The 21,981-nt window shown below is 39.8% G+C and overlaps 1 protein-coding gene across 4 annotated transcripts; it reads right to left on the bottom strand.

The window, feature by feature from the left end:
* Positions 1–1,128: 1,128 nt before the first annotated feature.
* LOC135545949 (T-cell leukemia homeobox protein 1-like) lies at positions 1,129–18,954 on the bottom strand. 4 transcript variants are annotated; one of them, XM_064973952.1, is made up of 5 exons: positions 18,007–18,954; positions 11,728–11,946; positions 11,029–11,266; positions 1,875–2,055; positions 1,129–1,512 (listed from the first exon to the last, which is right to left on the bottom strand). In XM_064973952.1, exons 1-5 carry the CDS (start codon positions 18,497–18,499, stop codon positions 1,444–1,446), a joined length of 1,200 nt encoding a protein of 399 aa, XP_064830024.1. In that variant the 5' UTR covers positions 18,500–18,954; the 3' UTR covers positions 1,129–1,443. The 4 variants fall into 4 exon arrangements, with proteins under 4 accessions (XP_064830024.1, XP_064830026.1, XP_064830025.1 ...); XM_064973954.1 differs by having other exon boundaries at positions 1,129–1,367; XM_064973953.1 differs by having other exon boundaries at positions 11,029–11,263.
* Between the last annotated feature and the right edge of the window lie 3,027 nt (positions 18,955–21,981).

Raw genomic sequence — 21,981 nt, 5'->3', positions numbered from 1 at the left:
TTGGAGACAACAGGATGAAAGAGGCCCAAGGTCTGGGCAGAGGAAATGGGGGTTGAGTAGGCGTCACCTGGACAACTGCCTGCAGTTGACAGGATCTCAACCAGGTGAGACGTCCTCGAAACTGAAAAAACATGCCATCTCTGCACAGTAAGGGTGGCTGACAGTTGTTTTCAACTAGGAAGGTTCTCCAGATTCTCTTGATATCAATGACTGATGCATTGTATGGACTTTTTGTAAACAGTACAACATGGGAACACTGAACAATTGAAAAGTACTACTTCCTGGTTTGGGCAACCATCTGTGATCTATGTGAAGTAGAGAGAGTGAAGCTCCTTTACATACAAGAGAAATGCAGTTATATATGCCCCACCCTAGATATCTATCTAGATTAGCAGTGTTTTGTGCCTTCAAATAGGACCTTTTTGTTTTGACTTGACATGGATGATATTGGATGTTGATGACTGTTCAGTTTATGGGTGGACATGGTTCACAGACATCACCGACACTGTTCTACCCACAAGGTCTAGCGTTTTAGAACAAACTGTTCAGAAAACCTCCCACCTGGGCCTCGTTTCCCAGAAAATGTGTTGAGTTAGGCTAATCATTACATCGATAGCATCCAAGAAATCTCACAAAAACCATTGTTGCACTAAATTGTATATACTGTATTAACACTCACTTTACTGATAAAAGCATGCTGTTTAAAACTTTATACAGCCTTTTCTGGTGTTATCTGAAACATGCCCTGCTGGTTTGGCTATGGAAAGGAAGTTGTCATAAAGGATGGAATATTGAAATGAAAGAGTAACACTGAAAGATGTAAATAAGTGTGTAATAATCAACAACATTAGGTTGTTAGAGTAAAGGACACTCTTAGTTTAGGAGGTGTGATTTTGTGAAATTATGCAGTTATCCTTTCTGGTAAAAGAAACCACAAGACACAACAACAAAAGAGGCTTTCAATTTTGATCATCTTTTCAAAAAGTCACGATATCATTTAATATAAAACACCTTTAAATGTAGTAAGTTATGAGGAATCCTCGAAGAGATATTCCACAATACCACTTGCAAACTGCAGTCAGGGAAGGGATCCACCTGGAAAGCTGGTGACTTCAACGGCAATTCCAAGTGCACACAGAAATATCGGAAACATGCATTACTACATTGTACAAAGCCAAACGCAAAGGAATCAGATCCAGTTAGAGGAATCCGATCCAGTTAAAGGAATCAGATCCAGTTTTGTTGCCATATGGCTGAGAGTCAGTGCTTCCCTGTTGGCAACAGGACAGTCTTGATGGTAGGCATCTACTGATGTGTCCGTTAGATTTCAGGTAGGATTTAGCTCCGTCCTCTGTTTAGACCGACAGCTGAAGGGAGAGTGAAAATCTAGTGTAAGGTAGGAAAATTACTTGACAGAATCAGGTCTGAAAAAACTTAGAAGACTCATTGATCATTGTCCATTTCAGTGGAACTAAATGTATGTCTGTCCACGCCAAGAAGTCCACATATGATCTATAAAAGAGAATACGTGGTTTATAAAGAAATACATAGAGAAAACGTCATATACTATAGGTTTCCTCCTTGTCCTTATTGTCGGTTGTTATGCACGTTAAATAACAAAACCTATCACTGTACAATTCCACAATGCAAAAGTCTGCATAAAATGCATTTTTATGTGCATATGTCTCCTGTAGATATGTGGTGCCTCCCCAACAAATGGCCCACCCACATTTAGAAAAATCCTCAACATTACTATTATATTCTTATTATGAATTACACATATGCACACACACCATTCCCCCCGACACACACACATGCACGCACACACACACGGTCAGTCAGACCACAGATGCCAGGGAGGTGACGGAGGTCACCTTGTTGTCCTCCGCCCAGGGCTGTAGGTTCTGTAGGGCGTACAAGGAGGAGTTGTGCAGGCACAAGGGGTCCTGCTGCAGGGGCTGGCTCAGGGTCTTCTGAAAGGCCTCCTGTTGGAGCTGCAGCATCAGACGGTTGGCCTGCTGTCTCTCTGCTTCGCGCTCCTCAGCTGTCTGTCTCCTGGTTCCACAGTGGGAAGAAGATATTTTTTTGTTGTTGTCAAAACATTGCCTAAATATTCATATTCATGTCATCATAAATCCTACTTTCAAAAGCAAAAAGCCAGATACTTCCTGAAATATGTGTTAAATGCCCTCAAAAAGTGACATTGATCAAAACAACTACTTTATAATAACTACTATATATAAACATGATTATATTACTTTATAATTTAATTTTAACCCTTAATTATTTTAGATTACCATTAATTAATTATGATGGAAACAATTTTATTTTTTTACAATGATGTATGTCGTAACTACATATGAGGACACCAAGGGGACTCAGTTGGGGTCTCAACTTACTGTTAAAAGTTAGAATACACAAGGTGCTATTTCAAAACTTCAGCAGTTTTCCTCTTGTTATTTGTCACTCACTGACAGTCACTGAATTAGCCCATGTCAATAAAAAAAATGTAATTGGTAAATTTGTCTAGTTAGTCTAGCCAGCGATCTAAGCTAATAATCATGGCTGAATTACCAACCGGGCACGCAGGGCACATGCCCAGGGGCCCTGACCTCCAGGGGGCCCCAATTGATTTTTGTAAATTTATTAAAAATGAAAGCTGAAATGTTTTGAGTCAATAAGTATTCAACCCCTTTGTTATGGCAAGCCTAAATAAGTTCCGGAGTAAACATTTGCTTTACAAGTCACATAATGAGTTGCATGGACTACATGATTTTTGAATGACTATCTCATCTCCGTATCCCACTCATACAATTATCTGTAAGGTCCCTCAATTGAGCAATGAATTTCAAACACAGATTCAACCACAAAAACCAGGGAGGTGTTCCAATGCCACACCAAGAAGGCCACCTATAAGCCTGGTCTCATAGATTAGACATAACATAGTAAAAGTAAACCTGGGACACTCAAATTAGTATGATATGTTAAGTTAAGTTAAGTTTGGTATGGCTACATAATACAGATAATGTGAACCTCTAGCAACCTAAAGTTTGCGAGTTCGCATCTCATCACGGACAACTTTAGCATTTTAACTAATTAGCAACTTTTTAACTACTTTTTAGCTACTTTTTAGCTACTTTGCAACTACTTGGGTTGTCAGTTTGAATCTCATCACTGACAACTTTAGCATTTTAGCTAATTAGTAACTATACAACTACGTACTACTTTTTAGCTACTTTGCAACTACTTAACCCTTCAGCCTAATCCTAAACCTAACCTTAACCCTTTCAGGTAACCCTTCCCCAAGCCCTAACCTTAATGTGTCACCTAGCCTAGCTAACACCTAGCCTAGCTAACGTTAGCCACCTAGTTAGAATTTTTAACATACAGTGCATTCGGAAAGTAATCTTGACTTTTTCCACATTTCGTTACATTACAGCCTTATTCTAAAATGTATTAAATTCAAATTCCCCCCCATCAATCTACACACAATACACAATGATGACAAAAATGAAAACATGATTTTGAAACTTTAGCAAATGTATGTATCATGGGAAGGCATGTTAGCCTAGTGGTTAGAGCGTTGGACTAGTAACCCCAAGGTTGCAAGTTCAAATCCCCGAGCTGACAAGGTACAAATCTGTCGTTCTGCCCCTGAACAGGCAGTTAACCCACTGTTCCTAGGTCGTCATTGAAAATAAGAATTTGTTCTTAACTGACTTGCCTAGTCAAAAAACATAAATACCTTATTATTTATTCAGACCTTTTGCTATGAGACTCAAAACTGAGTTCATGTGCATCCTGTTTCCATTGATCATCCTTGACATGTTTCTACAACTTGATTGGAGTCCACCTGATTTGTAAATTCAATTGATTGGATCAGATTTTCAAAGGCACACACCTGTCTCTCTAATGTCCCACAGTTGACAGTGCATGTCAGAGCAAGAACCAAGCCATGAGGTCGAAGGAATTGTCCGTAGCGCTCCGAGACAGGAATGTGTTGAGGCAACAGATCTGTGGAAGATACCAAAAATGTATGCAGCATTTAAGGTCCCCAAAAATACAGTGGTCTCCATTATTCCTAAGTGGAAGACGTTTGGAACTACCAAAATTCTTCATAAGGCTGGCTGCCTGGCCAAACTGAGCAAAATCGGGGGAGAAGGGCCTTGGTCAGGGAGGTGACCAAGAATCCAATGGTCACTCTGACAGAGCTCCAGAGTTCCTCTGTGGAGATGGGAGAACCTTCCAGATGGACAACCATCAACCAATCGGGCCTTTATGGTGAAGTGGCCAGACGGAAGCCACTCCTCAGTAAAAGGCACATGGCAGCCCGCTTTGAGTTGGCGAAAAGGCACCTAAAGACTTTCAGACCATGAGAAATAAGATTCTTGAGTCTGATGAAACCAAGATTGAACTTTTTGGTGTGAATGCCAAGCTTCATGTCTGGAGGAAACCTGGCACCATCCCTACAGTGAAGGGAGGTGGCAGCATTATGCTGTGGGGATGTTTTTCAGCGGCAGGGACTGGGAGACTAGTCAGAATCGGGGAAAGATGAACAGAGAAAATTACAGAGAGGTCCTTGATGAAAATCTGCTCCAGAACGTTCAGGACCTCAGACTGGGAAAAAGGTTCACCTTCCAACAGGACAACGACCCTAAGCACACAACCAAGACACCGCAGGAGTGGCTTCGGGACAAGTCTCTCAATGTCCTGGAGTGGCCTAGCCAGAACCTGGATTTGAACCCTATTGAACATCTCTGGAGAGACCTGAAAATAGTTGTGCAGCAACGCTCCCCATCAAACCTGACAGAATTTGAGAGGATGTGCAGAAAAGAATGGGATAAACTCCCCAAATGCAGGTGTACTCAATTCTGTAATCACTGCCAAATGTGGTTCAACAAGGTACTGAGTAAAGCGTCTGAATACTTATGTAAATGTGATCATTTGAAAAAATCTCTAAAACATGTTTTTGCTTTGTCATTATGGGGTAAATTAATACATTCCATTCGAAACGTTATATATAATACTAAAGTAGTTTCTCGGATTTACATACAGAATAATACGAAATGCTCTGAGACCAGGTTGCACCTATTGGTAAAAAAAAACAGACATTGAATATCCCTTTGAGCATGGTGAAGCTATTAATTACACTTGGATGGTGTATCAATACACCCAGTCACTACAAAGATGCAGGCGTCCTTCCTAACTCAGTTGTCAGAGAGGAAGGAACCCGCTCAGGGATTTCACCATGAGGCCAATGGTGACTTTCAATCAGTTACAGATATTAATACCTGTAATAGGAGAAAACTGAGGATGGATCAACAACATTGTGGTTACCCCACAATACTAACCTAATTGATAGAGTGAAAAGAAGGAAGCCTGTACAAAATAAAAAATGTTCCAAAACATGCATCCTATTTGCAACAAGGCACTAAACTAGTAAATGTGTCAAAGCAGTTCACATTTTGTCCTGAATACAAAGTGTTACATTTGGGGCAAATCCAATACAACACATTACTGAGTACCACTCTCCATATTTTCAAGCATATACTGTAGATGGCTGCATCATGTTATGGATATATTTGTAATGGTTAAGGACTGGGAAGTTTTTCAAGATAAAAAAAATGTATGGAATGGAGCTAAGCAAAGGAAAAATCTTAGAGGAAAACCTGGTTCAGTCTGCTTTCCACCAAACACTGGAAGATTAGTTCACCTTTCAGCAGGACTATAACCTATCAACGATCAACAACCAATTTGACAGAGCTTGAAGAATTTTGAAAATAATAATGGACAAATTTTGGAAACTTACCCAGAAAGACTCACAGCTATAATTGCTGCCAAAGGTGCTTCTACAAAGTATTGACTCAGGGGTGTACATACTTATGTAAATTAGATTTTTCAAAACATGTTTTCACTTTGTCATTATGGGGTATTGTGTGTAGATAAGTGGAATTGTCTTTTTTTTCATCCATTTTGAATTCAGGCTGTAACACAACTAAATTTGGAACAAGTCAATGCGTATGAATACTTCCTGAAGGAATGGCAAAATGTATAGAATTGCAGGAAAATAGCTTTAAATTGCAACAACAAAAAATCTGTAAAACAAACTCATTTGTTTACTTTTTGTTATTATTAAAATACTTTTTCTGTTAACAGATCCCTCTGTACATATTAAATTATACCTTTTAATCCCGGTGCTGAATTTATGTCAGTTAATATGTAGCGGCTAATTGTATAGCTAATAGGCTATAGCTGTGTTTGAATACCCATACTAACCTACTGTATACTACATACTTAATGAGTATATACTACATACTATATACTATTAGTTAATTAACCAAATTCATGCTTTTCAACCGATCGCTGCCTGCACCCGCACGCCCGACTAGCATCGCCACCCTGGATGGTTCCGACCTTGAATATGTGGACATCTATAAGTACCTAGGTGTCTGGCGAGACTGTAAACTCTCCTTCCAGACTCATATCAAACATCTCCAATCGAAAATCAAATCAAGAGTCGGCTTTCTATTCCGCAACAAAGCCTGCTTCACTCACGCCGCCAAACTTACCCTAGTAAAACTGACTATCCTACCGATCCTCGACTTCGGCGATGTCATCTACAAAATTGCTTCCAACACTCTACTCAGCAAACTGGATGCAGTTTAACACAGTGCCATCTGTTTTGTCACTAAAGCACCTTATACCACCCACCACTGCGACTTGTATGCTCTAGTCGGCTGGCCCTCGCTACATATTCGTCGCCAGACCCACTGGCTCCAGGTCATCTACAAGTCCATGCTAGGTAAAGCTCCGCCTTATCTCAGTTCACTGGTCACGATGGCAACACCCATCCGTAGCACGCGCTCCAGCAGGTGTATCTCACTGATCATCCCTAAAGCCAACACCTCATTTGGCCGCCTTTCGTTCCAGTACTCTGCTGCCTGTGACTGGAACGAATTGTAAAAATCCCTGAAGTTGGAGACTTTCATCTCCCTCACCAACTTCAAACATCTGCTATCTGAGCAGCTAACCGACAGTCCTGCTGCAGCTGTACATAGTCTATTGGTAAATAGCCCACCCATTTTCACCTACCTCATCCCCATACTGTTTTTATTTATTTATTTTCTGCTCTTTTGCACACCAATATCTCTACCTGTACATGACCATCTGATCATTTATCACTCCAGTGTTAATCTGCAAAATTGTAATTATTCGCCTACCTCCTCATGCCTTTTGCACACAATGTATATAGACTCCCCTTTTTTCTACTGTGTTATTGACTTGTTAATTGTTTACTCCATGTGTAACTCTGTGTTGTCTGTTCACATTGCTATGCTTTATCTTGGCCAGGTCGCAGTTGCAAATGAGAACTTGTTCTCAACTAGCCTACCTGGTTAAATAAAGGTGAAATAATTATTATTATTTTTTTTTTGTAGTATACTGTAAATGAACGGTATCCTTTCAATTGTACATACTAGCGCTACGCCTGCCTATCGGAAGTTGATGATGTTGCTATGCCCCCTCTTGCTAACTGGTTACTGACACCGGCCATATTCAACAGGTGTTGAGCATTCAGAAATTCATCAGTTATTCTGCACTCTGGGAGAGTGCTCTGAAATCGGAGTAAATAGCCAGAGTGAACTCATGTCCATTGAGAACACACAACGACTATACCACCTAGCTAAGAATGACACAAATAATCAAGTCAATAAACGTTGGGAAGTTGGTTAGATAGCATATAGTTAATATACTGGCAAATTCAATGTTTTAGTAGCCAACTAACGTTAGGTAGCTAGCTAACATACCGGTAGCTAATGCTGATATGCCCTGCAGTTCAAAAGGATAGTGTAGCCAACAAATTGTCAGCCAACATAACGTGTAGCGTAACTTATTTGAAAAGTCACTACTTTATTACATTGCTCAACATTTTCTTAAGATTTGTCATAATTAGTTAAAGCAATGAATTTGTATCCGTTCTCGTCGGACTTCGGCTGCATATTTTCCGCCATTTTCTTCAAACCTGAAAACAATGTGATGCCAAGCCCATTTTCTGAAAAATTGCAATACGGGCCCGAAAATCACGGAAATAGTGTCCACTGCTTGTACACTTCATATTTTGACGAATGTAGTACGACACCCGGGAACTTATGGCATACTAACTCTATCCATACTATGACCAATAAGCATACTACATACTCAGTTTACATCACAAATAGCGTGGTTAGTGTGGTTAGTATGAGTATTCGAACATAGCTTTACGTGTTTGTAGATCGACTCACTACAACTCAGATTCTGGTTACGGCCCTGGATGTATGTCATTCTTACATGGATATTATGCTGTATGTACACTACATGACCAAAAGCATGTGGATGGACACCTGCTCGTCGAACATCTCATTCCAAAATCATGGGCATTAATATGGAGTTGGTCTCGCCTTTGCTGCTATAACAGCCTCCACTCTTCTGGGAAGGCTTTCCACTAGATGATGGACCACTGCTGCGGGGACTTGCTTCCATTCAGCCACAAGAGCATTAGTGAGGTCGGGCACGGATGTTGGGCGATGAGTTCTTCCACACCAATCTCAACAAACCATTTCTGTATGGACCTCGCTTTGAGCGCATTGTCATGCTGAAACAGGAAAGGCCCTCCCCCAAACTGTTGCCACAAAGTTGGAAGCACAGAATCATCTAGAATGTCATTGTATGCTGAAGTGTTAAGATTTCACTTCACTGGATTTAAGGGGCCTAGCCAGAAACATGAAAAACAGCCCCAGACCATTATTCCTCCTCCACCATACTTTACAGTTGCTCCAGAGTCCAATGGCGGCGAGATTTACACCACTCCAGCCAAAGCTTGGCATTGCACATTGTAATCTTAGGCTGCTCGGCCATGGAAACCCATTTAATAAAGCTCCCGATGAACAGTTATTGTGCTGATGTTGCTTCCAAAGGCAGTTTGGAACTCGGTAGTGAGTGTTGCAACCGAGAACAGACAATTTTTATACACCTCGGTCCTATTCTGTGAGCTTGTGATCCCAGCACTTAAAATTGACCGGGACAGCACTAGCAGAGCAGAAATTTTACAAACTGACTTGTTGGAAAGGTGGAATCCTATGACGGTGCCACATGGAAAGTCATTGATCTCTTCAGTAAGGTCATTCTACTGCCAATGTTTGTCTATGGAGATTGCATGGCTGTCACGCCCTGGTCTTAGTATTTTGTGTTTTCTTTATCTATTTGGTCAGGCCAGGGTGTGACATGGGTTTTTGTATGTGGTGTGTTTTGTATTTGGGTTTTTTCATAGGTATTGGGATTGTGGCTTAGTGGGGTGTTCTAGCTTAGTCTATGGCTGTCTGAAGTGGTTCTCAATCAGAGGCAGGTGTTTATCGTTGTCTCTGATTGAGAACCATATTTAGGCAGCCATATTCTTTGAGTGTTTCGTGGGTGATTGTCCTTATGTCCTTGTTTCTGTCGTGTGTTAGTTTGCGCCAGTATAGGCTGTTTCGGTTTTCGTGTTACGTTTGTTGTTTTCGTATTGATTCGTGTTTTTCCTTGTTTCATTAAAATATGAATCACAATAGCCACGCCGCATTTTGGTCCGACTCTCTTTCACCTATAGAAAATCATTACAATGGCGGTGTGCTAGATTTTATACACCTGTCAGCAACGAGTGTGGCTGAAATATACGATTCCACTCATTTGAAGGAGTGTCCACATTCTTTTGTATATATAGTGTCCATGTGATGGTTAGGACTGCATGTGCAGCACAGTCAGAAAAACACCTCTAAAATATTGTTTTATACACACCATCCTCCTTCCATTAGCCACACGTTATTGTTAACTACATTATCGTAATCTGATTGCGCTGCTGTTCATTTGATCATTTGCTTGTTACTAGCGTAGCTGTGACACAAATACATCTTTCATGCACATCCTATCAACACACTATGGGGAAATATAAAAAATCACACCAAAACTAGCTTGGAAATTAGGAAAGTGAGTTAGCCAATTCCCTGGTTATTCATGATATGCCATTTATCCATTCTTTTTTTTCATGTTTCTGTAGAAAACATGGCCTGTGTTGATGCCTGGCACATAAATACCTATAGAAATAAGATCCCAGGCTTTACTCTTCCACCTGGTATTGAAATGCATAATTTGCCAGCTTGTCAAAGGTGAGTCACATCATGAATCCAATTATTGCTATTGGATTTCGTACGGCATTTAATGACCTACGACCCCATGTGCTGTTCACAATATGGATAACAATACATCCTTGTCCACATCAGGTGAAGGTCAGCCAGATCAGTTGGATCTCAGTGAATGACCACTATCTGATCACAGAGTCTATGATTCAAGATGACTCAGATGTACAGGAATGACTACCACAGTATATGCATTTCCTTTAGTTCCTTGTTTGTCATCAAAGGTTAAATAAAAGTAAAGGCATTATAATTTGAATGTCCACTCATTCATTTCAAATTACCATAAACAACCGTGTGAGTTAGGGGGAAGAGTTTTGGCCATGGACAATGCACTCAATTATTCAGACTAGCGTGTCAATATTGCTTTGGACAGCATCTTTCCAGAGAACCTTTTAAGAACTGGGCTAATTGTGCTTGGTCGGTCAAGGGAATTGGCTTCCAAAAAACAAGTAGGAGCTAAGCTAAGCAAAAACGGTGTTTCCCTGTCACAACAAAATGACTTGGGCGCATAGAATATTCCTTTAAAGCATCCCAAACGCTTGCTCGCCTCAAGCAAAGCAATTCACATAGTATACCATACTCTAATTTAAACAGCTGCCTAGTTGTTACTTTGTGACACTTCCTGCATCAATCTGATGTATCAAAATGCATAAAACGTAAGGCAGCATGATCAAAGGAAAAGCAGTTTTGGGGAAGAAACTTGAAATAAAAAATGTCCAAAAGCGACAATAAAAAAAAACAACACTAAGAGTGTTGATACAGACTGTCTTAAAGAATGTCTAGAAGTGTGTTGCTGTAATGCGTTGCTGTAATGGGCCCCTACCGCCATTTTGTCCTCCTGTTCTGGAACCAAGTTTTGACCTGTGCGTCTGTCATCTTCAGGGCCTTGGCCAGGGTGGCGCGCTCTGCCGATGCCAGGTATTTCTGTCGGTGAAAGCGTTTCTCAAGTTCGCAGATCTGCACACGGCTGAATGAGGTGCGGGGCTTTTTTCTTTTGGGTGGCGTCCGGTTCTGATAGGGGTGGCCGATGCGCCGGGTCACCGAGAAGGGAGAAAGGGCTGCTGAGAGAGAGCAAGAGAGCGAGAGAGCGAGAGAGAGAGAGAGCGATAGAGAGAGACAAAGTTTGTTTTTCCAGAGATGAACCTTGGTCAAGTGAGATCCTTCTCTGACATATACCATTCTTTGCCATGTATTTAGCTTGCATGATCACTCATTATAATTGTGATTATGTTGTCCATCCCTAACTCAATTCAACATTTCATCATCTCTGTTTGTATTTATTTTTACTAGAAATTAGCCAACATTTAATGATTCATCACTGGCTATTGACCTTTGTAATATGATTACAAGGTGAAAACAGTCCTTTCTCATAACAAATGCATAGTTTTTCAGTACATACAGTGTTGTCCTATGGACCTAGCTATGCATTTTGGTATTTTAACACCCCTGATGGAAACCATGAGAAGACAAACCAGGGCAAGATAAAAGACACATGTAAAAGAAGACCAGGGAAGTGACTCACCTGGACAAGTACCCTTTCGAAAGGGATAGTCTGCAAATGGGCCGGTGTCTCGCAGGTGAGCGAGTTCGGGGTAATAGTGTTTGGCTAATGTCTCCATAGAGCTCCAGGTAGGGACCCTGCCGATGTCCCCCTTGGGGAGAGGGCAGAGGCCTGGCAGGGCCGGGGGGGCTCCTGGCCTCCCACTGGGGTCTCCTGCTTGTCTGTCCTCTGCCTGCTCCGCTAAAGAAAGGGAGACACAGTCAGGGACCCACATGGAGCTGTGGGGGTCGGGTGGGGGTACTCTGGAAGTACCTCTTATTGCTATTTTGTCAAGATGGGGATTTGTTACATTTGTCTTTTTTTTGTCATTTAGTACAATAACTATATATAACATATGCCATTTAGCAGATGCTTTATCCAAAGCAACTTACAGTCATGTGAGAATAGATTTCATATTTGGGTGGCCCTGGGAATTGAACCCACGCCATGGCATTGCTAATCCCATGCTTTACCAACTGAACCATTCAGGACCATTAAACTGATTGGTTAGGCCAAAAGTATCACATTTGGTTTGATGCCAAATCATTACAGTTAGCTTTTTAAGCTATCCAGCCAAACAAAGTAACTTAGTCGATATGTACACGCTATATTTGTAGCGTGGGGGGGGGGGTGAAGACAACGATGACATGTCCCCTCTGTCCCCAGTGAAAGTTGCGCCCCTGGTGTCGGGCATGAGTAAACAGAACATTCATAAACGCAATATAATATGTTTGGATATAAGTCCTTTCTAAAGCCATATTGTCATACAAACATAACCTGTAAAAACAGATGTTTCTGTCTAAGGGATCGGAAGCAGGCTTCCCTGTTCCTCACAAGCTGTTGTCTTACGGTATGTTTATGTGTCTAGTTCTGTCAGAGAGCTCACCAGGAGCCAAAATGCATATGAAAACATCTCCATGTGTGTCCTGGGGGGACCAATGTTACGGTGTTGAGAATTTAGTAACCAGGAATTCAGTGTGAGCAATCAAAATGTATTTTCCACAGAGGCACTCGAGATGAAAACACAAATGAAACATAAGCCACATAATGCACTCAACAATCATTTTGAATCACTCCCAACCTCTCTGATTGATTATAAACCTAAATGGCAGTATAAATAAATAAATACACACAATTTTTTTTTCCAATACTTAAAAAAATGTAAATTGGGTACATTTGCAATACATTTGCAGTGACTCAAAGTGTTGAGTGTTGAACAAGTGTTTAAAACAATATGTATAATCTATAGATGGTCCAACCCTTCTTTGCCTGAGGAGTTTCGATTAATAGGTCACACATTTGGAGCCCGCAGGTCTGCTCCAGGCTCAACATGCAGGTCTGGGTACAGATAATACCACATTAGACTTCTATTTCAGGCCATCTGTGGACCAGCTAATGGACCAGGCACATACAGTACAAGCACGTTCATATGCAACCCAAGAGTAACACGCAAACAGACTGTCATCCAGTCGAACATGCTAAAGGTTCCCTTCAACCTAACTTTAATTCTGACATAAGGTATTCCAATATTCATATTGATGATGATTGACTAATTTAATGTGGAAATAGAACAAAAGACAAAAGGTCTAGAAGTTGTAAAATAGGTTTTAATTTGACTTTGTCTGTGATGTTGCTAGTTTTGACCAGCTTCCAAAATAAAGAGCCAAGTGTGTAGTAGTATTCCACTAAATGCAGCAGTGTGCCAAGAGCCCAGAACACACCTGTCTGTTATCAAAACCTGCAGACATTTATGGAACGAGGCAGTTAGTTAAATTTAGCCCTCAGCCTCTTTACAGTGACAGGCTTTATAATTTGATGTGATTGCTTTTAATTACAGCCCATATTGCAAGAAGTTGTCAGAGTGTTTACACGCAAACACTTACCACAATAATTGTATTCATTGAAGAAAATACTGTTTCCCATAACTGAGAAAACCCAAATATGGCCACAGAGGCTATAGGACATTTCACTTGACTACCACATCACCATTCAATTCCCAAGATCAATGTATTTCATAAAGTTCAAATTGAATGTGGTCAAAAGGGTTAAATGTTATACATTTTTATTTCATTCAATGATCTTATTTCATTTTTATTTGAAAGGTGGGTATCTTGTTTTCAAGAAAACATTGCAAGAATTATTCTGTGAGAATGTATTTTTTTTACAACGGATGACAAAGGAAATGGTGGAGAATACTAAATCTGATGCCTGGGTAATATGATTTAGCATAAGGATATCAAAAAATAAAATGCTACCGTGGAGAAATAATAAAGCCAAATATACTTAATAACACCTTTCTGTGAGAGCGCCTCTCTTCCCCACTACGGATATTACATGCGTAGCAATCTAATAAATATGTCCGTAAAGGATTCTTACCGGGGTATTGAAATATAACATGAACATATATTGCTATTTATTACACTGTGAGGCAAAACAGAGCCACTTGCCCCTGCCACACTGGCTGAGAATATTCTATTCTTCTTCCAACTTCCAGAAAAAACAGTACGGCTTTTTCCATGAATATCCAATTACTGTAGCCATCATTACATTTATATATTTGTGAGGAAGGTCATTATTTTTAACTAAGATAGAACACTATTACAGGAATACAATTTGATTTACTCTATGCATTAACATAAGGCATGCTCTAAATTCACTGGCCATCATGGGACATTGCACAGGTACAACAAGCAGGTGCAATGTAATCGCAGTACACATTACATAGTAATTACAACTGTTATATCTGTTCGTGGTTTGTGTAATTATATGTCATCACGTTATTTTAAGGTATTTATAGTTTTCTAAAGAATGATAACCACTTATCAACTCTCCTAATGCTGAAATCTCATCAAAATACATTGATTATAGGGATATAGATTGGTAGTATTTGTTACCTCACTTCAAGACTATAGTGTATTACAGCATGGATATATTTTTTGTGGTAATACATGCAGATTTTGTAAAAGTTGAAATGGCTTTGGTGGTAAGAATATGTTGCTATGAAACTAACAACAGACCAAGGGCCTACAATTTCCACAGAACCTATAAAGCCACAAGATCAACTATGTTTGTTGACTTGATGGGACACATCTGTTTATGCACTTCTCTGCTTTTTCAAACTTTCAAACTGCCAAGTCAATTAACATAAAAACATGTGTTATTCCCTTTCAGCGCCTCCCAATCTGTCCGGTCTGTTGTGAATATCGCATCTCCAATTCTAGGCCTGTTCGCTGTTTCACTTGCTTTGACGCTTGCGGTGAAATGCAGCGCTGCAATTCAATATGAAAGGGAATAATTTATTTAAAAAAGGAGAGGTCTATTTCAAATATCCAGAGAAACGCATTACGACTTGAGATATTATTTTAAGATATGTCAACCAAAAAGACTGGCGCTGAATGCTGAACTAAGTCCATCCAGCAACTAAAACTATTGTCCTATCATTTGTAGCCTAGTAGACCTATCAGGGTTCCCGAAAGGAATTTATTTGTGATTATTTTTAAAGGTGGAAATACAATTAGGCACCTATGATATTAAACTCAAATGAAATCTATGGCAAAAACATCCGAATATTAGCCTACGATGTGTGATTTTAAAAATGAATGTCTCAAACAATGTTGACAAATGGCTACACCGTAAATACCTCAAGCACTTTCAAGATAGGCCTTTTTCTCAAAGGTTGATCACAAATGATAACAAAAAGTGCTCACTTAAAATAAAGGTTTGTTGTTGGGTAATAATGAGGCTACATAACCAACACCAAAGATAAACTAAATTAAACGAGAGGCCCTTTGTGACTATGAATACAATAGGTACGCATATTTACACCATATATTTTATAGTTCACATATCTGTTCTGGTTTAAATAATTAATGAGGGAAGCGCAGAGCTATAGCATTGTTAATATTTAATGAAGGCTAATACATGATGATCCTTATTTTCGTCTTTATTGTGGTGACGTCATGCCTGAAAAACGCATACCTCGGCCGAGTGGGAGCTGAGGTTATGGTCATTGTAATATGTACAGGCCAAAAGCTGGCCATCGAATTAGGATTTAATTTACCACGTTCTTCTCTTCTCTTAATCGTTAAAATAAATGTTCCTCGAATTAGAAAATATTAAACATTAGGCCTATAGGCCTATCATGGCCCATGCAACCCTTTGTGGTGTGCCCTTTTCTATGCTAATCGAAAACACCAGACACCTAGAGCCTACGTGAAAAATGATTTTGAACCAAATGCCACTTTCCAATTCCCCAAAATGCGAGAAAAGCTTTGGTCAACTGATTCAGGAGCTGCAGGCATTGATATACAGTACGGCCTAAGTCCTGTTCACAATCACAGACACAATACTTTCATTTAATAATTCTTCTTCTACAGATTAAACGCCTGAATTGTACAGGCCTATTATACGCAATAATAGGGTCTTCTGATAGTTTAAACTAAAAGCGCGTGAAATTACGAGAAATCTGAATTTGAGTGAGAGAAATTATGCCATTACATTTGTGCTTAGGCCTACAGCAAAAATAATGTGTTTATGTGAATGATAGTAGATAGATAATGCATTACACCTGCCAATGTCACAAATATAGGCCAATACATCTGGCGAAACCTGAAGCGTTCGCAATGTCATCTCATTTACCTTGACACCCCAATGGTGAAGATAAACGTACATTCAAAGGTTTATGGATGAAATAAACACGTCGGGCCGTACGCTACATGTTTAAATGCCATGCTTCAAAGTTTGTATAGAATTTGTCACCGTTATGTTCCCTTTTTATTTTATTTCAATGGTTCATTTAGGTTGGACATAACTGGATACTTTTTCAACAGTGTGTTGAATACGGTTATATTCAAATAAGACTGCATTTATTCAAGACCTACACGAATAGATTATTTGTATTTACTGTCGTGACGTTGAACGTGGAAAGGGAAATGTCAAAAACGCCTAACAAGTGTGTCATTTGATAGTGACAGTGTTGCTATCTTCTCTAATCGTCGTCTGTATACACAACTATAGGCTTAAATGGGCCAGTAGAGCCCAGACACAAATTATGTACGTGAAAATAAAAGAGAGCCGCACACTCTAGGAGCTCAGATGCAAAAATGTAATTACCAACGTTTCGACAGCCAAGCTGTCTTCATCAGGGTACGAATTATTTACGTAACACACCTGCAGGCAGGCATCATGGATGCCTACCTTGTCGTAAACTGACTCGCTAGTTTAGGGCCCATTTTGTATTGGAAGGAGCTAGAGTAGGCCTATTTTCCACAACTGCAAAGCTTAGCTACTATATGCCGCTAAAAGTAAATGCATCATAGGCCTAATAATGATAATAATAAGCTAGAAAACTGTTGTTTTTTATTGTTGTTATTATAGCAAATTGTCATATTATTATTAGGTTGCTACAATAAGCAATACTACTATAACTACTACTACTAATAATAATAATAATAGTCGAATAACAACAATACTCTCTTCTATTATTATTAGGATATTATTATTATGATTGTTAGAATTATTGGCGTTAACCTAGTAATTGTATTATAGGTATATTGATATTGATGTTGTTATTATTAAAATTCTTCGGATGGTGTTGGACGGTGAATTTTATTTTCAGAAATGTATCTGTTCTATTGCATTTTGAAAGGGAGAAATCTCTTCAAATCATGTCGTACATTTTGTAGGCTATGGAGAGCTATCATTTTGATTAGGGTGACAGCGATTTATCACATTTATTCCCTCCTATTAAACGGAAAGCCAATCTTAACGGCTGACATTATACCATATAATTATACAAATGTACACAACATATATTCTTAACAATACCTGCAAGTATTTATTTGCCTTTTAAATGAACTAATATGATACATATAGACAGACCTTGATGTAAAATCGAATTCCTCATGCCATATGCCCAGTCGCACATCATGCCATATGCCCAGTCGCACATATGATTTGATAAATGAGTCTGTCACAGAATTTCCTACCATGCCTTCTTAATTGACAGCGTCAAGATGCTAAAATGTTTTGCTTAGACATACGCCCTGCTTGCAAGGATGTGGGTTAAACTGAAAAAAAACAACAAATAAATGTGAACTTTCAAACGAATTATATTGAAGTTTCAACCTCTTTTCAACTGAAAGGGATATATCAGGTATGATAGGCCTATGGGGAAATCCACGAAGCAATGTTCCCATTTTGTGACATGTTTTTTTGTTGTCTACAGAAACATACATTTTCAGAAGTTTAGATGAATCTTACCAGTGAGTCTGTCCTTTGCGAACCTTCGACTGCTCTCCATCCACGGGAAGGTAAAGTTTGCTGCATTTCCCATACTTGGCATTGAAGTCACTGAGGTGATGCCACCCGCGAAGCCAGGTGGATGGGTAGGCGGGGGCTGATGTGGATTCGGTGGCATGGGTCTGTGAGCTGGCACCCTGATAACACCACCGGCGTTCCCACCATTCACGTTAACGTTCATGTTCATGCTGACATTCATGTTCATGTTCACGTTATAGGAACCTGCGAGTCCAGCCGCCATAGAGCAGGCCGGGTTATAGACGCTGTTATAGCCATTGGTGTAAACGTTTGGGGCAAGCGTGTAATCCGTGTCGCTGGTTCGGTTGGGCAGCATGCAGCTGCTGGACTGGTCCGTGCTGTTCAGAATCTGGTCTATTCCAAAGCTGATGGGCTCGTGCTGCTGGTGTGTCTGGTTTACCTCTTCAATTCCAGTGTGCTCCATTGTTGTATTCATATTAGCGTCTCAAAACGTCTCATATGTTGATGAAAAGTATGCTATTTGTTTCCCTTATTGTCGCAGTATCGGATGCTGAAATGATGCCCCCCGTCTGTGTTCAGATCTTTTAGCCTAAAGATACTTCCTTGAGCAGTGCGCGACCAACACCGTTCGAAGCGTTTCCATTATCTGTCCGGAAGACATAGAACTGGAGTGTACTAAAATGCACTGTTAATAATCCATCGGGATAGGTTCTGGGGGAGTCTTAAAATGCATATCCATCACCTTGTAGCATGATCTTTAACATATTTACTTGCACATTAATCGAAAGAGATGAGTAGCCTATTGGTAATGAAAAAAATAGTTAGCCAGACTACTTACAGCCAAATCTTCAATTTGAGGAGTTCCCAAGTTCCTCTGTGAAGCGGATACCGGCTCTTTTCTCTGGCATTGATATTGCAACATCTACAAAGGCAGAGGCCATTGCCGACTCATCCTCATCGTATCAAAATATGTAACAAAATGAAGTGTTGACTGTGCTAAACATGAATATTAATTGGAAAAGATAGCTCCGTTCCAGTGAATCTGAAGTGATTTTAGCAGCTGTCGAGACACCCCTCCTGCCTAACTCTTGCCATTCGGTCATCCATTGGCCCACGCATTTCAATGTTTTGCAGCCTGCTCCTTTCTCTTAAAGAACCCGCAGCCCCAGTTTTATTGTGCTGTATAATATGACATGCGGTGTATATCAGAATAGAACTGAGTTTAAGCACATAGGCTATCACCAACCTTAATCCCACTATAAAACGATAAGACATGAACAACTAGCTAATATATATGGACTATCATGCATGAAACTATGGTTTAATTGCTATGTAACTATGGGTTTTATTTGATATTACACATCCTTGTTTATTGCCCTTTCATTGTAAAGCCTGATAGCAGCCAAATAGCCTAACTAGACAATCGAGCCACGAGAAGTTCAACTAATTTACAATTAAGCCTATGTGGTCCTTTTTACTCACCAATAACATTTGATATGCAAGAAGATAACGGTTAGCGAGGAGTGGGAATGTAGGGCAGGCTATATAGCCTACAATCATGATTATGACAAGATGGTCGGTCTTCAATTAGTAACATCACTCAAGAAGACAAAAAATATGTTGCAAAGCAAACTGTGAATGTTGCACTTGTCCAACAACACTTGTGCATTAACAACTCAGAAAGACATAAACACACTCCGATAGGCCTACACAAAATAAGGTTTCCTAAAATAAATTAAAGCGGCAATCTGCAGTTCCAACATCCATTTTTTGACTTATAAATGAATGATATGTACCCATTGATTCTTCAAAAATATGACTTAAATTGCCTCATGAGCTTAGTTCAACTGCCGAGGGGTCAGAACCCAAAATATAAGCTTGTTTTATAAACAGAGCAATTGTTAACACTATATAGCCTCAGCATATGTTTAAAACTATTATTTTTGGATTAGTACAGATTATTAGACCAGCCTATGACTATGCCAATAAAGTCCATAAGAGAATCATGGCTTACCCTTGACAATGCAAAACACAGTGTTGATTGGCACAAATTATTTAACCTTTCTCTGCCTGAAGCAAGAGCGCGGATTTCCCGGTCTAAATTTAATAAAAATGAAAAATGACTCATAATAAAACTGCAACACGGGGAAAACGGATTTAATATATCTTCGTTTTATTACGCACTTATTCAGGCCAGGCTTATTTCAGCTTCCGTGTGAATAAAGATATCTCTCAACTGCTCAAACTGGCTATAGGGAAGCATAAAAATCAATTGTATGAATTTAAAGCTATATCAATAATGGACGTTGATACGTGAGGCGACGAGAATGGGGGTACTGTAAACCTAAGATGTGTTTGTTTTTAAACATGATCGAATAAAATAAAGAGGCAACGAATATGTTGGAGAGCCATCCTGGGAAGCGCGTAAAATGTAACTCAATTGCTGTTAAACTGCCTAGCCTACACATTGATGTCACGTTGGGGATGACATGCTATGCCACTGGACGTTTGGACGATGAATGCGTCATTATGGCTTTATGAATGTGCAAACGACCATGATGTATCACACATCATCTCCAATCTCTTTGGTTCTTGCCTCGAGAGCAAAAGATGTCTCGGTGTATCTGCGCGCGCCCTTAGGTCATACGCGAGGTGTGGGCGCAGTTGAGAGTTATTTAAGATACTCATGGAGCACATTGTGAATTAGCCGAATGAGAGTCGTGTATAGGCCTAAACCATATAGTCCGATCGCTTGGCAGCGAGTTTAATTGACCAAAACATAGGCATATGTTATGAGTATGGGATACATCATTGCCTATAGGCCTGCGAGTTACTTTCACCAACACATATAGACTTATGCTAAACTCAAAACCAATTCGAAGGCAAAAGGTTAGCTTTAATTCGTTTATGTGCTAATTATTTTTGAACAGTAAGAATATCTCATTATGGAACCTGACAACTTGAACCTACCTAACTCGTGGTTCATTTCACAACCTGTTTTAACGCCTCATTCTGAAATGAAATGAATCAGCCAGGTACAACAGTTAAAAACTATTTTGATGCACCATATATTTTTTAACACAATTGAATATGATAAGCCATCAATAGCATCAAATCCAATAAAACTCCATGACAACATATATAGGCCTAAGCAATAGGCCTAAACCGTAAGTTAATTATGAACCCGGCACATTAATACATGTGAAACTATGGAGTGGATTTGACATGAAACATTTGCCATCAGAAAATCATAGATTTTTCTGTCCAACTTTGACAACGATTGCATCCATATTAAGATTTAAGCCAATTTAATCAACCCCCCTCCCCCCCTCCCCCCCATCCCCTTCTCAAATGTAAATATGAAAGCCTTTAGCTGGTTGCCCGGGGGCGATGTCTATGGTGACTTCCATGCAGCCGGTGATGAATCGTTGTCTCCAGGCAGTGTTGAGCGTCTGGGTAATAAAGTAGCGGCAAAGCACAGACAAAAGGAATTTGTCACAGTTGGATCCCCGAAATATTATAGTGACCCCCCCCCCCCCCCCCACCCCCCAGTGCAACGTTTCTGCAGAAGGCTTCAAGAGGTTTGCAAACAACTGCGATAGTTAGGAGCCATTTAAAGATCAGTCCTCTAAGAACTTGTCGAATTAACAATTCAATGCTGCAGTTAAGCGGCGATGGGCTGTGATATGTGAAACAAACCGTCAAATTGGAACAAAAACAGGCTGTTTGTGATCATTGTAGGGCACAGGCACCTGTTGGCTCGTTTTAAGCTATAGGCCTATATTCTGTGCTCTGCAGTTACTGATGCCGTATATGCAGTTGATATTCTATGATTTTGGTTATCCACCTTAACTGATTGAATTCGTGACTATCATCAAAAGGCAGACAGCACTGCATTCATAATTAGTACAAAGGTTTCTCTCAAGGTTCTGTGAAAATAATAATAGGTAAATAGCA

This window comes from Oncorhynchus masou, chromosome 9, assembly GCF_036934945.1.
Source record: "Oncorhynchus masou masou isolate Uvic2021 chromosome 9, UVic_Omas_1.1, whole genome shotgun sequence".
Taxonomy (NCBI): Eukaryota; Metazoa; Chordata; class Actinopteri; order Salmoniformes; family Salmonidae; genus Oncorhynchus; species Oncorhynchus masou.
This window is presented reverse-complemented; position numbering and strand designations above follow the sequence as displayed.